Source organism: Mytilus edulis, chromosome 7 (genome assembly GCF_963676685.1).
Source record: "Mytilus edulis chromosome 7, xbMytEdul2.2, whole genome shotgun sequence".
In the NCBI taxonomy this organism is placed as follows: Eukaryota; Metazoa; Mollusca; class Bivalvia; order Mytilida; family Mytilidae; genus Mytilus; species Mytilus edulis.
In genome coordinates, this window is record NC_092350.1 from 75,221,337 (window position 1) to 75,247,479 (window position 26,143).

General features: G+C 32.2%; 3 protein-coding genes across 3 annotated transcripts in view; 2 read left to right on the forward strand and 1 right to left on the reverse strand.

Moving 5' to 3' along the window:
• The window catches only part of LOC139482234 (uncharacterized), a 398,699-nt gene that overhangs the window by 29,474 nt on the left and 343,082 nt on the right, over positions 1–26,143 (reverse strand). The gene's annotated exons all lie outside the window — the stretch shown is intronic.
• Positions 15–12,214, forward strand: LOC139482233 (TBC1 domain family member 7-like). Its single transcript, XM_071265969.1, has 7 exons — positions 15–152; positions 1,534–1,790; positions 2,413–2,597; positions 3,361–3,498; positions 6,168–6,313; positions 7,000–7,129; positions 11,890–12,214. Exons 2-7 carry the CDS (start codon positions 1,604–1,606, stop codon positions 12,010–12,012), a joined length of 909 nt encoding a protein of 302 aa, XP_071122070.1. The 5' UTR covers positions 15–152; positions 1,534–1,603; the 3' UTR covers positions 12,013–12,214.
• Positions 20,028–26,143, forward strand: part of LOC139482226 (uncharacterized) — a 55,573-nt gene continuing 49,457 nt past the window's right edge. The window contains exon 1 of the mRNA XM_071265959.1: positions 20,028–20,092. The gene's annotated coding sequence lies outside the window, so the exon portion shown is untranslated. The remainder of the gene's footprint in view (positions 20,093–26,143) is intronic.

The window sequence follows — 26,143 nt, forward strand, 5'->3', positions numbered from 1 at the left end:
GAACTTACTTTGGTTTATCCATCCTGAATAATTGGACAGTCAGATGACAGTTCAGAGTGAGAGTTGAAACAGTTCTGTACTACCTGATTTTTTGTTTAAAATCAAAGCAACATTCTCTTTTCTATAAAGGAGTAGACTGTTGCTAGTTCTAGGTATAATTCACTAGTATAAGCACAAAATGCATGTCAACAGTAACACTGTTCCAAGTTCATGAAGTTGCAAACAAAATATTAGGATGTTATCATTGTACTCACACTCAGTGGCTAATTAGCTTAGTACTTTTTACATGTACGCCAAAACCATGGAGAGGAGTATGAGAGTCCCTAGCAGGTCCAGGTCAATTTATTGTGACAAATTCGCTGCAAAGAGGAAGAAATAAATCTTGTTAAAAGCACTGTTCGTAGTGGGCTTGACAAGAGGCAAAGCCCACGAAACACAGGCACTTGTTTCTGTCAATATGGGGTTTACTATCCATACCCAGTACAGAAAAACGTTTTTTTGTACTGGGTATGGATAGTAAACCCCATATTGACAGAAACAAGTGCCTGTGCCACGAAAGCTAACGAGTTTATATCGAAAATTATATTTTATTCCTGTCATTAGAAACTCATCAATAGCAACATACTTTTTGTCTTATTTATAGACCCTGATAGATGTTCAGGTGCAATATTAAAATTTTGAAAAGGGTTCTATGGAACCCTGGTTCTCGTCTGCTATTGCTTCCCACTTTAAGAATCCATTTATCAGTCCATTACAGTATTTTAAAAAATCAAATGGTTCTTCATGTATTTTTATAAATTTATCATGTAATGATGTTTGAAAAAAAAACATGACAGGCCATCTGTTAAAAATTAAACGTCACAATTAAAAACTGATGTTGCTTGAAAGTTATTCAGAGCAGATGTAAGGTCATTCGGAGACAAAATTCAATAAATTACCAAAATGTTAAATACTTTTATCTCCAAAATATTTTGTGCAATGTAAGATCAAACTTTTACACTTGTTTGCTCAATGTTTGCTCAACATATGCAATGGAAGTGTTATGCTTACAATTTGATCACATGGTGATGGAATTCACATGAGAGATTTAAGTAAATTGTAACTCCTGGAACTTGGCGTACTTGTTTTTACTGTGACAAAGGATATGTTAGGGGAAGCGTATGAAATTGAAATGTGTCTATTATTAAGGAATCTTGAAAAGCTATTTTAATTTTAGTTTTGTAAAGTCTGTTAAATGTCTAAAAATATGTAAAAAGGCATGAAAGATATCGCTTCAAATAAAATTTTGTTGTTGATAAAAATAGCTTTTAAAGACGTCATAATCAGTTCAACTACATAATACAACATGAAGGCATGTAGGTTTAGCTCTACATTATATTTGTATATATGGAGAACACTTTGGTTTTCATTTCTAGCACTGGTTGAAAATTAGTAAGAAATTTTTCACCTCAGTTTATATCTTTCCTGAACATTTCTACTTTTCAAATCTCATGTGCATATCTAGACTAATTAAAATATTTCAAAATTTTACAGCTGTCCTAACTCTGGTTTGTGGTGGTCTAAGGGAGATAATTCAAATACATATCTGAGGTACTGAGTTAAGATGTCAGATGAGAGAAATTTCCGTACATACTACTACAAGAAGTTTGGAATAGGTGGGGTGGAAGAGAAGAAATCCATTGAAATACTCCTGAACGACCATCCATTGAACATTGACAAATTACGACAATTCTGTCTGATGTTCCAAGTGCCAGCAAAGTACAGAATATATTTATGGAAAGTTATTTTAGGTAATTTGTTAGATTAATATCATTTATCTCTGTTATGCAGTCTATCTATTTAGTTATGAACAAAGAGCAATGTAGATAAGTTTAGATGAGCTGCCTGTGAAATTAAAGAAAAACAGACAGAAATCCACAAAACTTGTCACATTTTTATGTGTTCAAAAGTAAGAAAAAATTGAGCAACTTTAAGAGAACACCAATGAAAAAAAGAAAAATACTCGGGCTCTCAGGGAGTCCAGAAGAAGGAACTCAGGATTGGATGGGGGGTCCTTTAATTCAGCATTTATTATTTCTATTCTATATAAATTTTGACCATTGTTTTCTTACTCTTTTAAATGTTTAATTTTAGCTTCCCTTGATTTTCTATTCTTGACTTTTCCACTTATATTAAAATAATCTTTATTTTTATGGCCAACTTTTCTGTAGTTTTGGCTCATTATTCTCTATTCTATAATCCCCTTTCCAGACCCCCCAGAAGGGTGAGCAATGTTAACTATAGTGGAAGGGGCATAATAAAAATGAAGTACTTTTCACTATTCAGGGTTAGAAAACTTACAATTGACAAAATAGTTTGATGTTATGAATTATAGCTATATGCACTTAACATATAAAACTTTTATTTTTTAAGGTATTTTGCCATGTGGTCAAGGATCTCATGACTTTGTGATGGATCAAAGAAAGCAACAATATAATGATTTACTACATGCCCTAAAATTGATGAGAAGGGTAGACAACTCTACTACAGCAGGATTACTGGTTCTAAAAATGTACAAATTAGAAACTGGTATGCTGACTTTTGAAGAACAAGAATTAGTAAGTTTATATTACTCTCAGGCCACTCTCGATTTTCATAAAAAAAATTATGGTAGACTGCCGGTAAAAAAAAGTCTTACAAGACATAAATAAATTGTAAAAAAATAAATATAAATTTCAGCTTACTAACAATATTTTGATATGTTATTTGGTCCTACTTTCTTATATTTCTAAATATTATTGCTCAGTTAAGTTAATTTTAACATACAACATGTAAAATGTGTGCCAAAAATATAAATGTTTATTTAAGACATTTTTGCAAAACCACTATCATGACTATATCAAATGTTAACAAAATATAATTTTTTCCTCAATCCACAAAATTGGTATCCACGAAAATAAATGATAAAATTGAGAATGGAAATGGGGAATGTGTCAAAGAGACAACAACCCGACCATAGAAAAAACAATAGCAGAAGGTCAACAACAGGTCTTCAATGTAGCGAGAAATTCCCGCACCCGGAGGCGTCCTTCAGCTGGCCCCTAAACTAATATATACTAGTTCAGTGAAAATGAACGCCATACTAATTTCCAAATTGTACACAAGAAACAAAAATTAAAATAATACAAGACTAACAAAGGCCAGGGGCTCCTGACTTGGGACAGGCACAAAAATACCGCGGGGTTAAACATGTTTATGAGATCTCAACCCTCCCCCTATACCTCTAGCCAATGTAGCAAATCCACAATAAATTGTCACAGAATTGTAAGTAATTATAAAATCTCTACTGAGTGCATGTGATAATTTTTACTATATTTTCAGGTGGATCCAGATGATATGGCTTTGTTTACTATCTCAGAAGCTTTAAGTAATATTGAGGAAGATGATATTAATGTTTACTGGATTGCAAAAAAGTTTTATGAATATTTTCTGAAATGGAAGGAGCCAATTTTGAGTCTGGTTTGTAATTTTTGTAATTGCCTCTGTTTAAAATTGTTGATTGGGACATAACTGCAGTTTGTAGTGTAATTTTCTGTTCTTATTGGAGTATTTATAGATGGAGGTTTATTTTAAAAAAGATTAATAGAGGTTTGTAATGAATTCTGAAGACTATGATGACAGCATAATATCCAGTGGTGGGGGGCCCACTAACTGCCTAATAGGGGGCCCGCTCCAGTCACGCTTCAGTGATTCCCTATATAAGCAACCAAATTTTTCCCCAAAAAGGTGGTGGGGGGGGGGGGGGGGGCAGGCCCCCTGGACCCCCCCCCCCCCCTAAATCCGCCTCTAATATCATGTTTCTAAAAAAAAATTTCTGAATTTTTTTTCACAAACAAATTACCATAAAACATATATCCTAAGTCAGGAATGTACAGTAGTTGTCGTTTGTTTATGTAATTTATACATGTTTCTTGTTTCGTTTTTTTTTTATATAGATTAGACCGTTGGTTTTCCCGTTTGAATGGTTTTACACTAGTAATTTTGGGGCCCTTTATAGCTTGTTGTTCACTGTGAGCCAAGGCTCTGTGTTGAAGGCCGTACATTGACTTATTATGTATAATGGTTTACTTTTATAAATTGTTATTCTGATGGAGAGTCGTCTCATTGGCACCCACATCTTCCTATATCCTTATATATATTATGAATGAAAGAACATAATCTGGTTTATTGAATTTAGTAAGAACACTGGGCAGACGTTCAGGGGTTTTGCACTCACACCACATCTTCCTATATCCTTATATATGTAGGACTCGGAGGTGCGATGGGGACGCTGAAGTGCGATGGTCAGGCTGAAGTGCCATGGTCTACGCCGAAGTGCGATGGTCCTTTCGCTGAAGTGCGATGGTTTAGCACGACCTTAAGTTGTTGTGATGTTTTCTAAACAACACGGATTCGCAGGCAGGTGGATAAGATTTGTTAGATGAAGATTTATTGCGAACAAAGGAATTTAAAAAAAACCCAACAAAGTAACAAACAATTCAAGTCCAGAACAGTTTTGAGCATTAGAGATTGAGGTTACAAAATAATTTATAACTAAGTCATGCTACAAATCATAAGGAACAAATCGGCTAAAAGATGATCTTGGTCTGCAGATTGGTTATCTAGCGTTTGGTGTTATGCCGCAAACATTTTGTACGACCAATAAAATGTCTGGGTCTTTGCTTCAAGTATGTTTCACTTAATTTGGTGTGAAATTTTTAAAAATAAAATAAAAATTATTAAAAGCAATCATATTTATCGAGTCGATATAATTTTGCTTTATTATTGAGATGAATTCTGCTTTGTAAGAAAACTCGCACTATATATTAGTCTAATTTTATTGTTCTTACAGTATAAATCTTCTGCAACAGGTTAGTCTGCTGAATAGCGGAAAATCAGCTTAATCTCAAGTTTTTCACAGAACTCGCGTCACGTTTCGCTATAAGTCAAGCATACATGTACTTGATGGCTTTTATTTGTTAAAAACTTACGATATTATATAAATGGATGAATGAGTGTCTTATGAGCAATTTCTCGGCTATGATATGAAGAGAACAAGTTATATTGTATGAAATGAGATGGACCCTGCGTAGCACTATATAGACCGACACGCTGAACCTTTTTTATTTTTTGCACACTTGACATTTCCTCCAACTCGAATCATGGATACTAAATTTAAGCCATCTAGCCCATTTTTTTCTGAATCCATACTTCTGCGTGCTAAGCGGATGATTAGCAAATTAGAATTGTATGTATTTTTTATTAGACCTGACTAAAAATTGAAACCGATCTACCAAATGCGAAGCTAGAACGCTAACCACTACACCACACCTCTTTCAATAGAGTTCTTACTTCAGACCATCGACTTAGCTGGTATAAACCATCACACTTAATCGTTTCATTAAAGTCAACTTTATAGTTAGACCATCTCTGACAGAGCCTACATCGCACTTCAGCGTAGATATCAACAAGTTAACGTCACAATGTTACCATTGCACTTCAGCGTGTTAACCAACGCACTTCAGCGTGACCATCGCGGTTCGGAGTACCATCGGGGTTCCGAGTCCTACATATATATTATGAATGAAAGAACATAATCTGGTTTATTGAATTTAGTTAGAACACTGGGCAGACGTTCAGGGGTTCTGGATTTCAGGCATCTTTAGCTGTTTCTGTGTGCACCATATAAATTCAGAAAAGTATACAACCAAGGCATTTAAACTTTTGGTATGCTACTGATGAAAATGAAAGTGAAGTTTTTTTATGGTGTTCTCATTTGCATGCAGTTCAAGAGTCTAATCCAAATTGGAAAATGCCTTTTATGTCAATTCCAATCGAACAAATTGAGATTACTTGATTTAACCTGTTACAATGATTTGATGTTATTAAGGTTTCTTGTTACAAAATGGAGGTCTGATTGATTGTGTTGAAATTGACTTTTGCTGTTCTGAGTTATGGTCCTAGATTGCATAAACATTGACACTGATTATTGCGAAAAAAATTTTGATTGTTGTTGTTTTGACGGTCTCTTGTATAACATCATACAAAAAATATGAAATTTAACAATTTTTCACAATGACCATGATGACAAAGTTGATACCTTTAGAATAAGTTCAAATCTATAAATAGCTACTTATTATATTTCACAGGCAGAAAAAGCTGTGAACAGCCTGAAGAAAGAGGACCCTAAGATTTGGCAGCACTTGAACCAACATGACATGTTTATTATACTACCACTCAGAGCCTGGTTTCTATCAGGATTTGCTGATATTTTACCCAATACATCCATGGAAAGGTTTGGACTATTGTTTAATCTCTTTGTATTAAGAAATATTGAATAAAAATACTTCTATAATCACCTACATGTATAATGAAGATCTGTCAGAGTTGAATTGATAAATTTTATAACATTGTTTGCAATGAATTACCTTGATTTTCCAGTGAAAAAAAACCCCAATAATTTCACATGTGAAATGAATCTGACAATCTTAATCCTAGACGTCATGCAACAATGGGTGTATCATTGTGATTATGTAATTTTTGACTTAAATGCAATTCAAATTTTTGAGATATCGAGAAAAGTTATGTATAATTCATGTAAAAAATATCAAAATGCAAATAACATTTGTGAACTAATATGTTATCCAATGACTAGTTGAAAATTTTTATAAATTTATTTGACAGTGGCGGATCCAGAAATTTTCATAAGTGGGGGCCCACTGGCTGCCTAAGAGGGGTCCCGATCTCGTCATGCTTCAATGATTCCCTATATAAGCAACCAATTTTTTTTCTCAAATTTTCTTAAATCCGCCTCTGAATTATTGGAAGTTATTCTATAAATCTCAGTAAATTTTTGAAATTTAGCATAAATTATAATAAGAAATAGTTTCTTAATACTGGACAATTACAGTGGAATTATTTTTTATCTGTTTTGATTCAATTAGGTAGACTTGAAATTTAATTGGAGTTTTTTTATTTCAGAATATGGGACAAAGTGGTTGGAGGATCTTTTGCAGTTTTGGTACATGTAGCTGTGGCAATCTTCTTGACTTTCAAACGACCTCTGCTGAGTATGAACAACAGAGAATCTATGTTAAAGTATTTATCAAAAGTAAGGAATTTAAAAATGCACAGTGTCAAGTAAAATAAAAATAAATTAACCCTGCCACATGTGTATGTTTTCCCAAGTCATTGATTTTTGTCTTTCATGTCTTTTAGAATACTTAGCCATACTGGTAGATCCCTGGTGCTTTACTGACACCTTGTTATAATGGGAATATCAAATCCAATTTCGCTTTATGGGAAAGATTCATGCCTTAGTCATCCTTAATAATTTATTATTCATCATAGTGCTTCTTTTGAATGCTAGATTTAAGACTGCATACATACCCTTTTTTGCGAGCCTTCGACTTTAGTCGAAAAAATGAGACATAGCAATCAAACATTCCATCCGCATTATCGTTGGCGGCGGCGTCCACAAATACTCACTCTGTGGTTGAAGTTTTTGAAATTTTGATAACTTTCTTAAACTATACTGGATTTCTACCAAAACTTGGACAGAAGCTTGTTTATGATCATTCGATAGAATCCAAAAGTAAATTTTGTAAAAAATAAAATTATATTTTTTCTGTATTTTACTTAGTTTTTATACGACCGCAAAATTTGAAAAATTTTTCGTCGTATATTGCTATCACGTTGGCGTCTGCGTCGTCGTCGTCGTCGTCGTCCGGCGTCCGAATACTTTTAGTTTTCGCACTCTAACTTTAGTAAAAGTGAATGGAAATCTATGAAATTTTAACACAAGGTTTATGACCACAAAAGGAAGGTTGGTATTGATTTTGGGAGTTTTGGTCCCAACATTTTAGGAATTAGGGGCCAAAAAGGGCCCAAATAAGCATTTTCTTGGTTTTCGCACTATAACTTTAGTTAAAGTTAATAGAAATCTATGAAATTTTGACACAAGGTTTATGACCACAAAAGCACAGGTTGGGATTGATTTTGGGAGTTTAGGTTTCAACAGTTTAGGAATTAGGGGCCAAAAAAGGGCCCAAATAAGCATTATTCTTGGTTTTCGCACAATAACTTTAGTTTAAGTAAATAGAAATCAATGAAATTTAAACACAATGTTAATGACTACAAAAGGAAGGTTGGTATTGATTTTGGGAGTTTAGGTCCCAACAGTTTAGGAATTAGGGGCCAAAAAGGGACCCAAATAAGCATTTTTCTTGGTTTTTGCACCATAACGTTAGTATAAGTAAATAGAAATCTATGAAATTTAAACACAAGGTTTATGACCATAAAAGGAAGGTTGGTATTGATTTTGGGAGTTTTGGTCCCAACAGATTAAGGGGCCCAAAGGGTCCAAAATTAAACTTTGTTTGATTTCATCAAAATTGAATAATTGGGGTTCTTTGATATGCCGAATCTAACTGTCATGACTGTGTATGTAGATTTTTAACTTTTGGTCCCGTTTTCAAATTGGTCTACATTAAGGGCCGAAGGGTCCAAAATTAAACTTAGTTTGATTTTGACAAAAAATGAATCAGTTAGGTTCTTTGATATGCTGAATCTAAAAATGTACTTAGATTCTTGATTATTGGCCCAGTTTTCAAGTTGGTCCAAATCGGGGTCCAAAATTAAACTTTGTTTGATTTCATCAAAAATTGAATAAATGGGGTTCTTTGATATACCAAATCTAACTGTGTATGTAGATTCTTCATTTTTGGTCCTGTTTTCAAATTGGTCTACACTAAAGTCCAAAGGGTCCAAAATTAAACTTAGTCTGATTTTAACAAAAATTGAAATCTTGAGGTTCTTTGATATGCTGAATCCAAAAATGTACTTAGATTTTTTATTATGGGCCCAGTTTTCAAGTTAAAATTATTATATTAAGTATTGTGCAATAGCAAGTCTTTTCAATTGCACAGTATTGCGCAATGGCAAAAAATATCTAATTGCACAATATTGTGAAATAGCAATTTTTTTTTTAATTAGAGTTATCTTTCTTTGTCCAGAATAGTAAGCAAGAAATATCTAATTGCAAAATATTGTGCAATAGCAAGATTTTTTTTTAAATGGAGTTATCTTTCTTTGTCCAGAATCAACTTAAATCTTTGTTATATACAATATACAATGTATATTCACTTTTTACTACCAACTGATAAATTAAAATAATCTTTACCATTCAGTGATAACAAGCAGTTTTTTTACATCTTAATATTTTATGATGTATTTAAATGAGTAGTTATTGTTGCAAACTCCATTAGAAATTTTAATTGAGATTAGTTTTGGAATAAGGGAAAGGGGGATGTGATTAAAAAAATTGGGTTCAATTTTTTCTCATTTGAAATTTCATAAATAAAAAAGAAAATTTCTTCAAACAGTTCATTAGACCACATTCATTCTGTGTCAGAAACCTATGCTGTGTCAACTATTTAATCACAATCCAAATTTAGAGCTGAATCCAGCTTGAATGTTGTGTCCATACTTGCCCCAACCGTTCAGGGTTCAACCTCTGCGGTCGTATAATGCTGCGCCCTGCGAAGCAACTGGTTTCAGTTAGCATTACATTCAGTCTGCAGTTAAAGTTTAAATTTTTTTTTTAGATTCATAAGGCCACACCAATTTAATTTCTTGTTCTACGGATTTTTGGACTCCTTAAGTTGGGGCGAGCGAGTGATTTGAAAATTTTAATAAAAAAATATTTAATTTGCAAATTTTTGAGGCGAAACTTAAAAAGTAAAGGCGAGCGATTATAATTTTTTTTTTGTAAACATAAGATAGAAGGTTTGACAATATTAAAACTTGATTTATCACTTGTACTTTGACATTTCTTTAATTTATGAAGTATTTTTTCCCTGTTCACCAAGAAATAATTGTATAATTAAATCTGGGCTATGTATGTGTGACTGACAATGAGACAATTCTCCATCTAAGTCATAATCAGGTTGGGAACAACCCCTTAATGTTATAAATATCCCTTTTTATAAGGGGTCAATATAAGTTATAATATATTTCTTTGTAAAAAACACTTATTAGTACAAAAGGGCTTATATTTTCCCAAAGAACTTTATATCTATCTTGTATTAAATAGTCAAAAGATGTCCAAGAACTTTGTAATGTTCCTGGACTTAAACCATGTTAACACATTTAACAGTTTAATATTATTCAAAATAAGTGGACCCCTCTTTTAGAAAAGTTGTTTAAAATATGATGTATTTGTCCTCTTTTTGAGTAAAAAATTCTTAATTTTCCAAGGTTTTGTATAGTAGCACTATACAAAAGCTTGGTATTTCTATTTCCTTTTCTACAACAGTAAAATGACCCCTTGGCTGAGGGAGGGTTTTCCCCAACCTGATAATATTTAACAAACACAGGTCAAAGTACGGCCTTTTGCACAGGGTTTTGATCCAGACCAAACAGCAAGCTATAAGGGACCCCAACAACGAACATTTTTTGATGGGAATATAAGTAAGAGGGAAAGAAACCAATGTTTTGTTCTGTACAGGTATTTCGGCTGTTATATATTTATATCAGAGCACTCTCACGTTGGATTAATTGATTACATGCTGAAATAAATATTCTCACAGATATTTACACAGTGTCATGGGGTTTAAAATCATTATATACAGGTTAGACTGTGATTTAAAAAAAACAAATGTTGGTATCTTTTTATAATATTTACAAAAAAACGGTGCGGGAAATAGACATGATTACATTTCCAGATGCAAGAAGGGAAGTGGGAATATAAAAAAATAGGTCCATCTAACAAGGAATTAAATTGGTGTGGCCTTAACTATCCTGGATTTTTACCAAACTTGGACAGAAGCTTCTTACAATTAAAAGATAGTATCAAGGGGAATATTTTTTATTAATTTTTTTTTCCTCTTTTTTGTTGAGCCTGCCATTAACAGCAAAAGTAGGCGAGGAACCCTTACAAATTTTTTTCTTGTGGCAGTACACATTTCCATACATGTAGCTTTATAATTTTTGACTAGCTTTACTGAAATATGCATAAGATATCTAAAGGTTCCTATTCTGAATATGTAGAAGATAATTAAAGGTTCCCATCCTGAATGCTTACTGTCCAAATACTCATATGGTCTGGAACATATAGATGAGAGGTTTCCATCTTGAAAATGCATAAAATATTTATATGTTTTATCCTTAATATGCATACAATAACTAACTGTTCCTGTCATGATTTACCTTAATTGCATAAGATAATTAACATTAGAAATTATGCACACAAAAAGAATTTAATAAATTTTGTCTCTTGTACATGTAGTACTCTGAAAACAGTGTTTCATAAAACATAGGATTATCTCCCTTTCCACACACACACCAAACAAAGAAAATATTTTGGACACAAGTACAACAATCATAAACTTATCCAATAACCATTTTAAAAGTAAAATTTAAATAATAGATAGTAGATCTTGCCTTTAATTTATTACTGTCAGTTTCTTACATTTTAAACTCTTATGTTGATCAGATTTTAGAGTTTTACACTAAAAATCAAAATGTGGTAATGTTAAACCAGTTTGAGAAGCCAACATACAATCTGCTTTGCCTATCTAGACCAATTGTTGCAAAAGTAGAACACAAAATGAAGCCTGCACAGTTCAGCTACCAGCCGGATGACAACTTATTTGAACAATGGAATAAAAGTCAACACAGAATATGGAAAGCTGGAAATTGTGGTTGAGTTGCTGGGGAGAATAGATGTTAAAATTTCACAAAGTTGAATTTCATTGAATGTCATAAACAATTTTTGGTCTGAAATAGAGCCATAATAAACATGACAAATTATATTTATATATCAAGTGCTGATAACCCACTAATTTGGTCTTAATATTTTTTTATTTATAGTTACCGGAAGATAGTGGAGATGTTGTGGTTGTCAAGGCATTAGATCTATGGCAACAACATGGAGGTCACCAGATGGTAGCAAGGTCTGATTCTCCATTGTTTTCTGACCGCTCACCAAGCTGAAGCTTACCTGTAACCATTGATGCAGTCACCAATAGTAACAAATCAAGTCACAATTGATTGATAATGTTTCTGCAAACAAAAATACCATTACTGTGTGGAAATGAAACAGGAGATTCAGTTGAAACTCTCTGTCCTTATTATGTTATTTTGAAGAAAAAACTAAGTGACAAGAGTCAATATTATGGCTATTTATATCATTAAGTTTACTTATTATGTTATTTTGAAGAAAAAAACTAAGTGACAAGAGTCAATATTATGGCTATTTATATCATTAAGTTTACTTACATGAACAGTAAAATGCCAAAAAATATCAAACTCCAAGGACAGTTCAAACACATCAGACAAATGGAAAACAAATGTCATATTCCTAACTTGGTACAGGCATTTCCTTATGTAGAAAATGGTGTATTAAACTCAGTTTAAAGTGTATATACATTATAATTGGAATATCATTGACTGAGAGTTAGTTTTGAGCTTAAAGTTTGTTTTTTTAATGGAAGAACGTGTTAAAATTGAAAATAATACTGTGGATTCATTTTTATTCGTGGTATACCACATTTCGTGGGTTTCGTGGGTCACAGCGAACCATGAATTTAAGAATTATACGAAGAATAATCCCAAGAAATGTGTATGGAGTCGGATGTTATGCAGTTCTAGTATAGTGTTGACTAGGGACAAACATTGTAACATAACACATGTTTTTTATTGAAAGAAGATACAAGTATTTTGATTAAATCTATAATAAATATATCGAATATCAGTGATAATTTACTTTATAAAATTTATTAAAACTGTTCATGGAAAATAACTGTAAGTTGTTAATTACCGTGTCATAGTTTGGTTTACCACTGATTAAAAATCAATAGGATTAAGTACAGGGATATTGCCCGTAGGTAATATTGTTTATGACAGGAACATTTATTTTCACACCTTAAACTTATATCATTGTTTATTATATTGTAATTAGGGAAATGAGCTTTCAATCATAAAGTTTTGAATGCCTTATAGGATTCAAACAAGAATTTATAAATTGTAAAACAAACAAATAATTAGTTGTCTCTGTCCATTATTGTAATCGAAGTTACCAATGAACACTTTAACCTAGAATGACCAAGCGAGGATTTTGACGAATCAAAACTTTTTCAATTAATTCCTTCTTTTTTTGTTTTTTTGTTATTATAGATCAAACCAAGGAGGTTATATGATCTCCTCAATCAAAAAGAAATCCACGAATTACGTATCTAACTTTTTGTTGTTGTAATCAGCAATCCACGAATTTATGTATACCACGAAACGTCTTTTTTTCTCTATTCACGAAAATTGATACCCATGAAAATAAATGAATCCACAGTAGATATTTTATAACATTTTGTCTGCTTTTTATTACTTTGCATGAAAGGTGGGAAATAATGAAATACCATCAGCAACAACATAATCAAATAAATGGAGTATTGCGGTTTAAAATAAGTCATTTATACCTATAGGTAAAAACATAAAGATATGCCACTGAAGTACATGATTTTGGCTATCCACATACTAATGACATAATTGCCTTCATAGCAATTATTCAGAAGTGATTGCCACACAACTTTATAATTTTGCAGTTTAGTAAAATCTGATGATGACACCTAGAAAGTTGAATTGCTATCTCATTAATGTTAACTAAAAAGAACACTTCCTTTTATTGTAACTTCTATTTCATGGTACTATAGTTATTAACTTAAAATATCATCATTAATACATCCACTTATTATAAATGGAAAGATGCACCAAGAAGATATAGCATCCCATCATGAATAGTTCATGCTGTCTTACAAAACATGCAATAGTGACAAAGGTTAAGTTTTATAAGTCACAGTTTAATTAACCGGTAATAAGTTAACTTAAAACTATTTTTTTATGTGAGAAAGAGGAATTACACAATTATGTAACTTTTAATTATATTAGGAACTAAAAAAAATGCACCATTTTGACTAGGATAGATTTAGAAGAAATTTCTTCAAATGATTCTCATTTTAATGGTTGTCATATGACTTTTATTAGTCTAACTTGGCACAAGTTATTTTTGTCAATTGAATGTGAATGATTGAACCGAACATCAAACTTTAATGTCATTTTTTATTATTTGATAAAAATATTCTTGTCAAGCAGATGACAAAAAAAAAAATTCTGAATGCAGATTTCCCCTATTTTTTGAAAAAAATAATTTGATTGATAGTGTTGAAAAAATAAATAAACTAAAAAAAAATTGATGTACTGGTATCTGTGAAGGTTTAGAGTTTAATTTTCTGTTTTATCCTATTACTACGTTAATAATTTGCTTTATATTAATGAATTGTTTTACTATAAAACCAAATGACTAGACACGGATTCAAATATGTTAACAATTGACCATTGACATGAATCTAATGAAACAATGTAAATATAGTGCACTTCTCATGATAAGTGGATGAGTTCATTTTAGTTGAAAAAAAGTTCAATAATCTTGTAATGACATGATTGAGAATTGACAATTGAAGACTAAGTGAAAACACACGTTAAATAACCTAATTTTTAATCATAAGCTCACACACATCAAACGAGCGTAAAACAACTGTCAAATTCCTAACTAAGTACAGGCATTTCATCTTGAAGAAGATGGTGATTATACCTAGTTTTCTAGCTAGCTAAACCTCACATTTACAGTCGCATAAAGTTCTATTATAATGACAACAATATTAAAATGTGAACAAAACAAACAAACATAAAAAGTAAAAATGTCAAAAATAGGGATACAGCAGTCTACATTGTGTTATGTAATCTTAATTACGAAAAACAAACAAATATGTCAACAAAGAAAAATAAAATGACATATAGAAGAATTACATATCAAGCAACAATGAAAGACGAGAATACAATATATGATGGCGGGAATAACATGCGAATAATCGGTCTGTTGCTAAACGTATCTATTAGCATAGCTCACGATAATTTGTCTCCAATGTAACAATAATTATTTTATTATTGATACATTTCCATGTGACCGTAGCAAGTGCCTAACATCTTTTCCATCAACACTGATGTTAATTATGATTAGATGCCTTTGGAAGGGGAAAATTACCAGTTTCAGTGAACAGATGCACTTACATCCATGCATCTAATTTCTAGCATATGAAGAGGACCATTTCTTTACTGCTGCATAAGTTCCTTTGATATATTCATATGCTCATTTTTTTTCTCATGAGGTATGCCTATAAATACGTCTAAAAACAGACCGATTATATGCATGTTGAAGTGTTATGTGAGGCATTTATACGATTGAAGTAATCCTTTTTATGCATTATTCCATGGTCAACGTGTTGTAGTTTATTTGAAACATACGTGTAATACATACTAGTCTTAAATACATGATTTCTGTTTATTAATTGTTAGTGGCTTTGAACTATCTGTAAGTAACTACGAGTACTCTCAAAACTGTATTTAACGTCTTTTGTTGTGAGGATATACAAGAACTAGTACCCTGCCACGACCACTGCGTTTTTGTTACTTTTATCTATCTGATGAGTGATGCGCTCTTTAACACATTTTTGTTATGTTTTCAGTGTCCCAGGTTAGGGGAGGGTTGGACAAACACGTTTAACCCCGCCATATACTACATGTGCCTGTCCCTTAAGTCATGAACCAGTTTGTCGGTTGTTGCTGTATATTGTATTTGTTTTTCGATTATAATTATGTACATAAAAAAGGGGAAAAGATACCAGATGGACTTCAAACTCATAAATGGAAAATAAATTGACAACGTCATGGCTGTAAAAGTAAAAACAGACAAACAGACAAACAATAAATAGTACACAAAAAAACACTATAGAACTAAATACTATGCAACCGAACCAAAAACTGGGGTTGATCTCAGGTGCTCCGGATAAGCAGATTCTGCTCCACATGTGGCACCTGTAGTGTTGCGCGTGTTGGTACAAACCCGGTAAATAGTCTAATTATGTACGTAGGTCACATTCGTGAAAAGGGAACAGGATTGTAGTAACTACATTAGGAAAGTATCCGCTATGATCAGTAACGGATATTGTAAGACTCGGAGGTGCGATGGGGACGCTGAAGTGCGATGGTCACGCTGAAGTGCGATGGTCCACGCCGAAGTACGATGGTCCTTTCGCTGAGGTGCGATGGTTTGGTCTGACGTTAGCATATTGTGACGTTTAGCCTTAGTAAAATACAACATAGATTCGCAGGAAGGACGATAGGGTTGTGTAGATGAAGGTTTCATGTTAACAAAGGATACGAAGGGGAAAAGAAAGTACCGAACTATTCAAGTTCCGAAGAGTTTTGAGCATTATAAGTTGAGGTTACAAACTAGTCGTGCAACAAATCATTGAGAGCAAAGCAGCTGATGGATGAACTTGGTCTGCATATCGGAAAACCAGTGTTAGGAATTATGCCACAAACCAAAAACAAATAAATAAGGCACTGGCTACAGTTACATGGAAATGTAACAATAATAAAAATATTATTGTTACATCGGGGACTAATTGCCGGAATGCAAAGTTGGGTAAGGAACCGATTAATTACGAATGTAACAATAATTATTGAGGCTGCGGTTACATTGTGTTATTGTTACATGAAATACAGCAATGTACGCAAGATTTATTAAATTTAAATCTTCTATAGTATAGTTGTGTTGCTTTATTCTTTCATATGTACTAAATAATAGTTTACCTACAATAATGATAAATAATAAATATTATTATTCAAAAATTGTGTTTGAAAAGGATTACGTAAATGGTTTTGATGTTCTTAAAGGTACTACTTCAGATAAGTAGTGTCAAAGGCGAAAAATATAGTTCAATGGTTTGTTGTTGAGAACTCGGACTAAGAAAAGTGTTCACTTTTTAAGTATTTGACTGTACACCTACTCTTATTATTGTCATTATACTTTGAACAATGGATGTATAGATTCCTTTTACCAATTTTGTTTTGGATGAAGAATTTAAAACTTTGGATGCATTTGAAACGAATTTGAAACAATATCAATATCAAAAACCACTTATATATATTACTTGATATATAGAAACTGTCATTATAAATTAAAAAAAATAAAGAAATTGTATGTATTGCAAATATAGAATAAATTTCTTCAACTTTTATTATTTAATACATATTACAAGTCCCATCGTACATTGTTGTTTTGATGTTTTGTGATAGTTATTTCATTCTTATTTGGGGTTGGGGGGAGGGGTGATTAAGCAACACAAGGTTTAAGTTCAATTAATCAAGCGCATATTGAAGTGCATTAATTATATAACAATAACACAATGTAACCATAGACTCAGTTGTTATTGTTACATTCGTAAATAATCTTGTCCTTACCCAGCCATGCATTCCGGCATTAAGTCTCCAATGTAACAATAATATTTTTATTATTGTTACATTTCCAGGTAACCGTAGCCAGTGCCTAACATGCCAATAAATAAAGCATATTGATCTAAATATTAATTTGGATTTACCTTTAAGTAAAATTCTCGTGATTCTATGTCGACAATTTAATAGAAAAAAAATGTACTATTGTACTAGTAATGTTTTTGCTATATCAAGTTGCTATAATGATGAATCCTGATTTGTAAGAACACTGTCATTCTAGTCTTTTTTTTTATAGTGGGTGCAGTGTTGATGTTTTACAACATGTTAGGCCAAAATTGACCTACAATGTAACTGATCCCTACATGTACTTCCCAATTTGTCAACACCTATTTTTTTCGTGGAATAATCGACAAGGATCGCTATTTGTCATACATATAAATGCACAAAGTGTTTTTTTACTCCGTGAGCAATCTGGTATATATAAATGGATGAATAATTGTTGTGAGCAATTTATAAGTTTTGTCGTAATATATAATAAAATGAGATGGACCCTTCTAGGTACTATTATATAGACCTACACGCTGTATCTTTTTTTTCGTCTTGAACGGCATACTATTTTACTCTCAACTACTGCGTGCTAATCGGAGAATTAGCATATTTTAAAATTAGATTAAAAAAATCAAAATTTAAAGCCTTAAGTTTTGTTTGACATAAACAGAAAATTAAAATCTTCATAATTCGAGGCTAAGGGCTATACATTTTCTCAAATCGTTATGATATTATTTCATTTAACCAGCTTGTATATACATTTTGCTTTTTTTCCAATGTCACAGGAAGACCATCGTACTTCAGCGTAACCATCATCGCACTTCGGCGTATAGTTATCAACAAGTTAACGTCACAATGTCACCATCGCACTTCAGCGTATTAACCAACGTACTTCAGCGTGGACCATCGCACTTCAGCGTGACCATCGTGGTTCCGAGTCCTACATATATACTCAGGAGCTGCGGAAATCTTGCTACATAGAAATTGAAGGTTCACAATTGGAATGCTGAACTCATCTCTTTTTTCGTATATTTTTGTTTTCAACCAACCCTCATTATCAATTTCAAGATATGTGGCAGACTTAACTGTATATGTTGTATTCTTTATCTCTACTTCGATAGGATAGATGTGTTTAACATAGTCACCACACTATGATTTAGTTAGTGAGAGAATATCATCTATATAGCGGAAATTAAAGTTAAAGGATGCTGCCATCTTCTTTTCTTTCTACATAAGAAGTTCATGTTTGAAGTCAGCCTCTTAAGAATAAAGGAAAAAGTCGGCATGGAGAAGCGCACAGTTGGTTCCCATTGGAATGCCAATAGTTTGTTGAAAAACATGTCCACCAAACGTCGCAAACATGTTTTCAATAAAGAAATCTAGCATCTTGATAATGTAAGTTACAGAGAATTTTGTTTGAATTAGATTCATTTTTTACGAAGTGGGATTTATCCTTCCATAAGACAAGATACTAGTATCTACGTTGGTCATTCTTTTCTTATGAAAAAAATCAATACCAACTCTTTCAATTTATTTTTAAATAGGAAGTGGGAATACTTGTGTAAAGTGTAGAAAAGTCAAATGTTTTAATAGCAAGATGAAAGAGTCTTAGATATAATGTACTCTAAAAGATCTTCGGAATTGTTAAGTATTCACAGCTGATTCACAACACCTCTAAAATAGGCAGTTTCACAATAACTTCGAAGCACAGCTTTGATTGCTGATAAAATAGATGTTAATAATTTAGAAAGAAGTTTCGTGGAGCACTTGAAAGACCCAACAATATATCTTTGTTTATAGGACATTTATGAAGTTTCTGTATCCAAGATCCAGGATTTTCTCTTTAGTAAGTGTCGTGTATATGTTGGATTTCAAAGTGAATAGGCAATTACTTATACATTTATCAAGATCAGACCATTAGTTTTCTACTTTGGGGCCTTTTATACCTGACGATGCGGTATTGACTTTTGTCATTTTAGAAGGCCGTACAGTGACCTTTAATTGTTAATTGCAGTGTCTATTGTACAGGGTTGTCTTCACATCTTTTTTTTAATTAATTAATCAATCAACGTTTAAAAAGAGTAAGTTATTGAAAAATGACCCACCTGTACTAAACATTTTATTGGTGAATGTTTAAACAGTGTATTTAAACGTGAATGGGTATGTCATAAGAATAGACACAAATCAACAAGGTAACAATGGAGGTGGAAATACCCTAAAAATGAAACTAGATACTCACAATAAAGCAACTTTGAATTTACTTTTTTTAATAAATGAAATCTTTTATATTTTTCTAAATCTAATAAAACGTCACCAATTCAATAGCCTTTGGTAATTTGTGGGAAATTTTCATTGAAATTTGTTGTCAAAGAGGTTACATTAGGGTTGTGTTAAGTGACACATTTGAATTATGATCAATATTTAAGATCAGTTGAAAAAGTTAGTACAAAATAACAATCAACATATATCAATGTTGAAAGATAAATACATTAAAATACTCATGGATATCATATCGACTAAATCAAATATAAGATTGGTTTCACTCCCACCATGGTAACAATAGTCGCCATATTGCGTCCTTCTTCAATATGGAAGCATTGCTACTATTTGTGTTCCTATATCTATTTTTCCAGTTAGTAATTACAGACGATATATTTATTTGATTTCCAGAAAAAGCCAAGTAAGTATTCAACCTTATTATAAAAAAATATACTTATTTATTCTATTAAAACTACACACAAGACTGCTAATAAAGAGACAGGAGCATTATACCATTTTTTTCAGTACTGTTTTTTTTAAACAATACTACAAAACTGCATATGAGTGTATAATTGTTCATCTGGTCAGAAACTTTAACAAATTGCTGTAGAAAAACACAGTCAAGTGGTGAAAGATCACGATGATGATATAAAACATACTTACAATAACATAAGACTTTAATTCAATTTCAAAGATATTTAAAAAAATTAGTTTAACAATTTCTGTACAAATTTATTTTTCAATTGCTATAAAATGTCCGAACTCAGCTTTCAGATAATTTTTCTTTGGAAAACTCCGAGGAAAATTCAAAACGGTAATTTCCTAATCAAATGGCAAAATCAAAAGCTCAAACATATAAAACAAATGGAGAACAACTGTCATATTCCTGACTAAGTACCGGAATTTTCATGGGTAGAAAATGGTGGATTAAACCTGGTTTTATAGCTAGCTAAACCTCTCACTTGTATGACAATTGCATAAAATTCTATTAAATTGACAACGATGTGCGAACAAAACAAACAGACACTATAAGTAAAAATGTAAAGACAGGGGTACCGCAGTCAACATTGGGTTATAATCTTAATCACTGTAAAAACAAACAAATGTGTAAACAAACAAACATCTTATATTCAGTAAAAAATATGTGAAATAACAATACGTTGTTGATAAGTTTCCATGGGTATAAAATCATTGATCTTTCAAAATTATGACATTATCTCCCTTTAAACCTTCAGAAGAATATTTAGCAGCTTCAAGAATGTTTCACCAAGAAGTTTATAGATTATTCAAAGGACATTTTGTACCATGCATAGAAACACACAATATAAAAATTAATTCAAAACATTAAAATTTGGACATTTCTTCGCAATTCAAAAACAATAAAATTGAGAATGGAAATGGGGAATGTGTCAAAGAGACAACAACCCGCCCAAATAAAAAACAACAGCAGAGGGTCACCAACAGGTCTTCAATGTAGCGAGAAATTCCCGCACCCGGAGGCGTCCTTCAGCTGGCCCCTAAACAAATATATACTAGTCCAGTGATAATGAACGCCATACTAATTTCCAAATTGTACACAAGAAACTAAAATTAAAATAATACAAGACTAACAAAGGCCAGAGGCTCCTGACTTGGGACAGGCGCAAAAATGCGGCGGGGTTAAACATGTTTGTGAGATCTCAACCCTCCCCCTATACCTCTAACCAATGTAGTAAAGTAAACGCATAACAATACGCACATTAAAATTCAGTTCAAGAGAAATCCGAGTCTGATGTCAGAAGATGTAACCAAAGAAAATAAACAAAATGACAATAATACATAAATAACAACAGACTACTAGCAGTTAACTGACATGCCAGCTCCAGACTTCAACTAAACTGACTGAAAGATTATGATTTCATCATATGAACATCAGGCACAATCCTTCCCGTTAGGGGTTTAGTATCATACCATCATAACATATATGAGAAGAACATAACCCGTGTCATGCCAACAACTGTTTTTAGAATAAATGTGTTTAGTTCCGATGCAAAGACCTTATCAATGACTCAATATTAACGCCAAAATATGCAATCTTTAATGACTTGACAACAGTATTGAATTATATCCCTTCTTAATAAGTCTATTCAAAGGTTTTGTAAGTTTCTGAGGTGAATACTGACACCTTTGTGCTTTATAAAGAATATTACCATAAAACATTGGATGTGAAATACCTGAACGTATTAAAAGTCTGCATGTTGAGCTATATTTACGAATAATGTCTTTATACCGACGATAAAATTTAGTAACAGTTTTGACTAGTTTGTGATATCGAAAACCCTGGTGTAACAACCTTTCAGTAACACACAAATTTCTCTCGTTAAAATCTAAAACATTGTTACATACACGAGCGAATCGTACAAGTTGAGATATATAAACACCGTAAGATGGTGACAAGGGAACGTCACCATCTAAAAACGGATAATTAACGATAGGAAATGAAAAATCATCCCTTTTATCATAAATTTTAGTATTCAGCTTTCCATTAGTGATATAGATATCAAGATCGAGAAAAGGGCAGTGGTCATTGTTAGTATTAGCTTTATTTAAAGTAAGTTCAACAGGATAAATTTCATTAATATACATACTGAAGTCGTCATTATTGAGAGCCAAAATATCATCCAAATATCTAAAAGTATTATTAAATTTGTTTATCAGATGTTGTTTCGATGGGTCTTTGCTTATTTTTGTCATAAATTGTAACTCATAACAATACAAAAACAGGTCCGCAATAAGTGGTGCACAGTTAGTCCCCATTGGAATTCCGATAATCTGACGATATACGGAATCCCCAAAGCGAACAAAAATGTTATCTAGTAAAAATTCAAGGGCATATATAGTATCAAAGCATGTCCAATTAATATAGTTTTTTTGTTTATTGCTACTAAAAAATGACCTAAAAGAGTTTGAACATATATATTCACATTCAGATTTTTTGAATGCCCATTTAATTAGGTGTGTGAATTTTTTCTTAATGAGAATGTGAGGCAATGTGGTATACAGGGTAGAAAAATCAAAACTTTGAACAGATTCAAAATCACCAATATAAGCATGCAATTTATCAAGTACTTCCAACGAGTTCTTGACACTCCAAAAGTAATTTATTCCACTATTTTCGAAGGCCTTATTTGAACAATTTATTATCAGGTTTTTAATTGTACCAAGTGTGCTGGTAAGAAGAATAGACAATTTAGTAGTTGAACAATGGCTTGAAGACGAAATAAATCTATATTTGTAAGGGGTTTTGTGTAGCTTCGGAAGCCAATACATAGTTGGGACTTTCATTGTATTTGGCTCTGCTTGTAAAGCGGTGCCTAAAAGTTTATGTTTGTTACAGATTTCGTTTTCTGAAAATGGAGTCAGTTGGAATGTTGGTGAATTGGTGATTTCCTTTTTCAGAACCTCAATGTAAAATTTACGTCAAACAATAATAATATTATTAGCAGCTTTATCTGCCGGGACAAAAACAAATTCCTTGGCTAGTTCTTTTAGTTTATGTTTGATACGAAAAATAGGTTTATTGTTGTAAGGGTTTATAGTAAAATGTTCTTTAAAATGTTGAATACGTATATCAACTATCTTCATTACTGAATTAAAAAAAGAGTCCAAAGATTTTTTGTCAGCTTTTTCCCGTTTTATCCATTTCATACAGTAAGTATGGAGTGAGTCGTGGATGATATTACGACACTCATTCCAATTAATAATTGACGGGGGACGATATTTAGGTCCTTTCCTGAGGAATGATTTTAACTCTCGGTCTTTAACGATGTTAAGATCTCCTGTTATAACATGGGAAATGGGGCCATAAATATATTCGGAATTACTGCAATTACATGAAGTAGGTGTATTTTCACTGATATTAACATCTTTACACAATTGACTATAATTAAACACAAATTTCCGGGTAGATTTCTTGTAAATATAACAAATAAGAGGTAGCTCAGTATTGTCAAAATATCCAGGAATTTGTTCTTTAACAGAATGGTCGTTAAATATACCGGCAATATTTACAAAATCAAAGCCTTTATTGACATACTTAATTTTAATAAAATGTTTTTTATGATCTTCAGGGCGATCAATTTTGGGAAATAATTTAGAATAACAATATGCCATAATAATTTGAACAATTTCATACTTAGGACTGCTATATGAAATTGTGTTGCAATCCTCCAAAATTTTATTTAACTTATTAACCGGTAACGAACAGAGTTTTGTTAACAGATAATGTCTGCCGTTGTTTTTTGAAATAGAAATTAGATCCGAAATATTGGTATGATTGGCCCGAAATCTTCTTTGATTGCGATTTGTTCTACGACCGTGAGAACGTTTTTTACGAACAGTTTTAGAAACTATATCCAAAATGTTAACGGAATTGGTTCTAGATATATTACCAATTCCCATGATATTATCATTTAGACCGAGAGGGTAAACTGTCTGTAATTTTTTAATCCAATTTAATTCAATTATTTTCCGTGATCGTACAAACTTTGAATGCGATTCACCAGTAACTTTTTTGCATGACAATTACAATAAAATTTGTATAGATTTTTATGCCCCACCTACGACAGTAGAGGGGCATTATGTTTTCTGGTCTGTGCGTCCGTTCATCCGTCCGTTCGTTCGTTCGTTCGTTCGTCCGTTCGTCCCGCTTCATGTTAAAGTATTTGGTCAAGGTAGTTTTTGATGAAGTTGAAGTACAATCAACTTGAAACTTAGTACACATGTTCCCCATGATATGATCTTTCTAATATTAATGCCAAATTAAAAGTTTTATCACAATTTCACGGTCCACTGAACACAGAAAGTATTAGTGTGAAGTTCAGGTTAAAGTTTTGGTTAAAGTTTTTGGTCAAGGTAGTTTTTGATGAAGTTGAAGTCACATCAACTTGAAACTTAGTACACATGTTCCCTATGATATGATCTTTCTAATTTAAATTCCATATTAAAGTTTTGATTACAATTTCAAGGTCCACTGAACATGAAAAATGATAGTGAGGAATCCGTGTACTATGGACACATTTTTGTTTTAAACTGATATTTTATTATATATTTGAAGTGGAAATCAAGTCTTACAGGATTGCAAGTATGCTTTATTTTATCACCTTACACTTAAGGCACTAAACTGAGTTTTTATACAGCATTTTTATTTTTATTTTGACCAGTTGAACACATTGGTTTGATAAAAACAAATTCCAATTTTGACAGAAATTTGAATAAACTGCAGAGAGCAAAACTTGCAGTCAAGTCACAGTAATAAACGTATTTTGTTTTAAAATTGAACAGTTAAACATGGTTATGTGATTGAATTAATACCAACAACGTTTGATACAAAAAAAAACCAACAACACATGTGAACCAATAAACTTTTACCATTACTTGGAGTTCATCTTCCTTGACCATTTACAATCCTCAAAACTTTGCAGTGATATCAAAATCTCTACTTATTCACCATGCTGAATTGAAAGACTGATTACATGGTCTCATTAGACAACCTTTCTACAACATTTGGAATCGTATACACATTTCTTACTCGAGGAAATAATAAATAGTATATTCTAAAGAACCACTATGTTTCCAACGCAACAACAAACACACCAAAGATAATATACTCAAATGCTATACTTTTTTTTGATGGACACCATACTTGTTGAGGTTGATGCATTTCTATTCAACAAACAGTCGGTATTCCAATGTTACATAATGTTGCACTATTACTGGCCAACTTGATGTTTTACTCAAATGACGCATTAAGAAGATAAAAAAGACCAAATAGGACCAAATGTAAAACATTCATTTATAGCAGCAAACGACAAATTACAGGATCCTGAATTCGGCCCGACCTCGCTTCTTTTGGTGTTGAATAATTTCCTTTAACTTGATTCGTACATTATAAATGCATTTATATAAAGTAACCATAAATTCCAGTCTTCTAACTCTGGGGACCTAACTCTGAAGTGGGTTTCACAAAAAAAACTTACGACTGAGATTTATCGTAAGTATACTCACCCCGTATAACCCCGATACAAATGAATCCGGACGTTGACGCGTTCGAAGCGATAATCAGGACAACATTTGGGATGACAACAATTTTGAATGCCTCTATGGAACTTATTTGAGTATATATAAATATGTCAATGTGCATGTTAGTTTATTTATTCAATTATACAGTTGTTGTAAGTTTTAGATATAGTATAAAACGTTTGATAAAACTGCTAGATGCAAAACGCACAGACAGGGTGCAATTTCATACGGTTTATGATATAAACAATGCTGAATATCTTTTTGTGCATACACCTTTGCGTATAAATACCTTAACCAATACCAAATAACTATACATTGAACTACTACGTGCCTTCAAATGTGCACTAGAACTTAGAATAAACGGAATATCATACAAAATATTTTTTCTCTTACTGTATTGTTCGTTCCACCA